At 35.4% G+C, this 3,557-nt stretch overlaps 1 protein-coding gene across 1 annotated transcript in view; it reads right to left on the bottom strand.

Moving 5' to 3' along the window:
* LOC107686064 (disks large-associated protein 1-like) overlaps window positions 1-3,557 on the bottom strand; it is a 57,388-nt gene that overhangs the window by 46,428 nt on the left and 7,403 nt on the right. The window contains exon 4 of the mRNA XM_016482903.1: window positions 2,471-2,682. Coding sequence (XP_016338389.1) covers window positions 2,471-2,682 — 212 coding nt within the window. The remainder of the gene's footprint in view (window positions 1-2,470; window positions 2,683-3,557) is intronic.

Genomic DNA, 3,557 nt, shown 5'->3' with positions numbered 1-3,557 from the left:
ATATATATATATGTATATATATATATATATGTATATATAATGCTTATTAGTTAGGACGTGTCACTGTTAAATTTATGCACAGTGACCAAGGCTCAATTTCCAATAATACATAGCTAATTTTTCCCTTTTTTAATAAATCAACCACAACTACAACTCTATGTCAGCAGATGTAGAAACAGCACCTCATATGGTTTCATTTGAGTTTTAGTTGGTTTCACTTGATTATTTGACCTCAAAGAAGGGCTGAACTCATTGTAAACTCCAGTTGCAAAAATACCTGCCAGTTTGTTATAAATGTGATTGTTCAGCAAATACATAACCACTCTAATAATTAATTTTAATTGCATGAGCTTACAGTCACAAAAGTCAGTAATACTTGGTGGTGCTCTTATCATATAACAACAAGGATCCACAGTATTAGTCCCATTGTTTAAATGCCTCACAAAAATGGGAAAATAAATAAATAAATAAAAAACAAAAATTATTCACTAATTACTAAAGTTGGATAAATCACAGTATGTCAGGGAAATAACTGGAAATAATTTAGGTTTTTCTTTCTTAAAGAAATAGAATGGGCCTTCATCAATTTTATGAATTTATTTTTTTATTATTATTATGTGGCTCTGGGAACATCCAGCCCCGCTCAATTCGAACACTGCTTCCATGCAAAAATCAAATATCAATTCAAAGTTTCAGAATGTGAGCATGCAAATTATGAAGGCCATACAAAACTCATGCTAACAGAGAGCACAGCTGTGTGTCAGGCTGGTGTGCTGCATGCATCACTCTGCATGGAGGTTCATTTTAAGGTTTGGAAAGAGATTCACGGCTGGCATCGAGAGAAAATCCCACTTTAAAGAATTTCACTGTGATTATATGAATCAGCGCAGAGCTTGTGTTACTGGGGAAACGGCTGGCCTTGACGTCAGGAAGTGTATAAAAGGCAGTCAGAGGAAGAATGACTCCAGTAACACGGGTTCTTTGCCCACACACACCCTCACAGACCCGACAAACACAAAAACTTCCTTCAAAGATACCACATCCACACAAGCCTTTAGTCAAGTCGAGTCTGATGAGCAGAAAATGAGGATAAATCCTGTTGAGCAGATACAAGACTCAGAGTCCTCACAGCAGACTGGGCCTCGCTTCATCATTTCAAGGGATGAAAGACTGTGTCCCACATGAGAGCTTCCATTTCCTTCCATTAACAGAATTTCAGTTTATATCTTTAGGTGCTTATTCTAGCCCCATAGCACATTTTTAAAAGTGTTTTTAAAAGTGACTTTTTAAAGTGTTTTCTATGCCTTTATTTCGATAGGACAGTAAGTGAACCGGAAGCGAAGTGGGGGAGCGAGAGAGAAAGAGGGGCACGGGATCGGAAAAGGTCCGCAAGCCAGGACTTGAACTCGGGACAGCCAACAAGGCTATTGGCGCCGACGAGGGCTGTGTGATTAATCAAAATAACATAAATGGTTTTTTTTAATATGGTAATTATCCATTTTAAATTACATTAATATATGTGTTATGTGTTTCAGAGTAAAGCGTGCCACTGTGTTCTTTTACACATGTGCAGCTCACTCGTGCCTCGGTTCTCAGTCTTTGGATTTGAGACTTTAGTCTTTGCAACTTTACAGATCTTCTTTATGCACCAAGAGCTTGTAACACTCCAAAGAGAAAGGACAAATTTAAATCGCATCATATGACCCCTTTAAAATATTGGCTATTAAATATGTGAACCCTTTTATTTAGCTCATTTTTCCAACAATTTACAATTGTTTTCGTAATGACAAAAAAAACAACAACACTGACTATTCCATACTACAGTACAGTAAACAATCATTACATATATAATTAATTTTAATATAATATTTCAATAATATAATAATCATCATAATAATTTATATAATAATTTCCAAAACATGAAACACTTGGTATATCAATTAAAGAATTAATTGCACAAATACGCCTGCATGATACATGGCAAACAATCAAAACAGTGTTATTTTAGTAACTATTTAGTATTTTTTAAATTTAGTATAGTTTTATTATCAATATTTTTTTTTATATTTTGTTTTCATTTTAGTTTCAGTTAAAGGTTTAATTTGTTTGTTGTGTGTGTGTTTTTTCCCCCCATTTCTGTCATTGTGTATCATTTTTTCCCCCTTAAATATGTCTATATTGTTTTTAGCAATTTTTATTTAAGTTTTATTTACTTCAGGAATTCAAGTTAAACTAAACTAAAATGATAAATAATGCCTTGCAAGTAGCTAAAATAAAGTAAGTTTAAGATTTGTTATATTTTATTTTATTTCAGGTAACATTTTATTTTTATTTAAAGTAACAAAATGGTTTTCAAATGGTTTTAGTTAACAAAAACCATGGTTCGAATGAAAAACTAGTGTTTGTGTTAAACTTATACACTACAAATATTAATACAAACAACACAATGGATCTAAATCTTAGAACTTACTTTAGAGTGGTCATCTCTGTGAGTGATGGCTGGGTGGCTTTGAGGTAGCTGGCCCGTCGCGCCTGCATCTTGGGCGAGGGTTTAGGGCTGCCGTCCGAATCTCCGCTGTCATCCTCCGCCATGGCTTTCACGTAACTCCCGCTGCGCATGCGTCTGCACGGGATATCCTCATCTTTCCCCAGTGGAAAGCCTCCCCACTCGTCTTGAGGAACCTGCGGGGTAAGAGGTGACACTGTGTCATGAACCTCTTCCGAAAGGTGCATGTCACCATCCAAACTGCCTCCCGTGCGCTTGGCTCAGCAAATCACACATGTTTCAGAGTAAAGCGTGCCACTGTGTTCTTTTACACATGTGCAGCTCACTCGTGCCTCGGTTCTCAGTAAATGCCTCTTCATAAACTTCAACTCTGCATGCAAGCTTGTGTCACTTTTTCATGCACATTTAATTTTTAATTTAATTTTATTTATTTTATTATTATTGTTTTATTTTGTTATTTTTCTTAAAAAAAGTATTTAATTTTTACATAATATGTAAAATTTGTATATGACTATGTCATACTGATATATGAAGTAAAAAATATTTTTAGTCACATTATGCAGCTCTACAAACAATCAAACCTGGAGTTTTAAGAAAGAAAGAAAGAAAGAAAGAAAGATCACAATGCCAAGTTTTAACAGAACAATCACAATTTGATTCCCCCACTACTAACTACCATCCTACAAAAACACTGTTAATGGGACCAGTATATTAACAAAAGTAGCTGCACATCATCTCAAATGTTATCAAAACCATCCGCTATTTTGCTAGCATTCTCTCACAACAACTGAACTCAAATGATCTGCTTCACCTACCATGCTCTCAGATTCCCCGTTTACCATATATGGCCTTCCCTGTGACCACATAAAATGATTGACAGGCAGTAAGGGCCTCAAAGTGTTTTGATTGGCAAGCCAAAGAATCTGACTGTGGAGAGCTGACACAGAAACAGGTGCCATTCTATAAAATATCGTAGTATAATGTAACCTAATCTAAAATTTGAAGAATCACCGAAAACCCTATACTGATCGATCGCTATTGTGATCCGCCT

The sequence above is a fragment of the Sinocyclocheilus anshuiensis genome, unplaced genomic scaffold (genome assembly GCF_001515605.1).
Source record: "Sinocyclocheilus anshuiensis isolate Anshui unplaced genomic scaffold, SAMN03320099.WGS_v1.1 scaffold930, whole genome shotgun sequence".
NCBI lineage: Eukaryota > Metazoa > Chordata > Actinopteri > Cypriniformes > Cyprinidae > Sinocyclocheilus > Sinocyclocheilus anshuiensis.
Note: the sequence above shows the minus strand (reverse complement) of the source record. Positions and strands in the feature narration are given on the sequence as shown.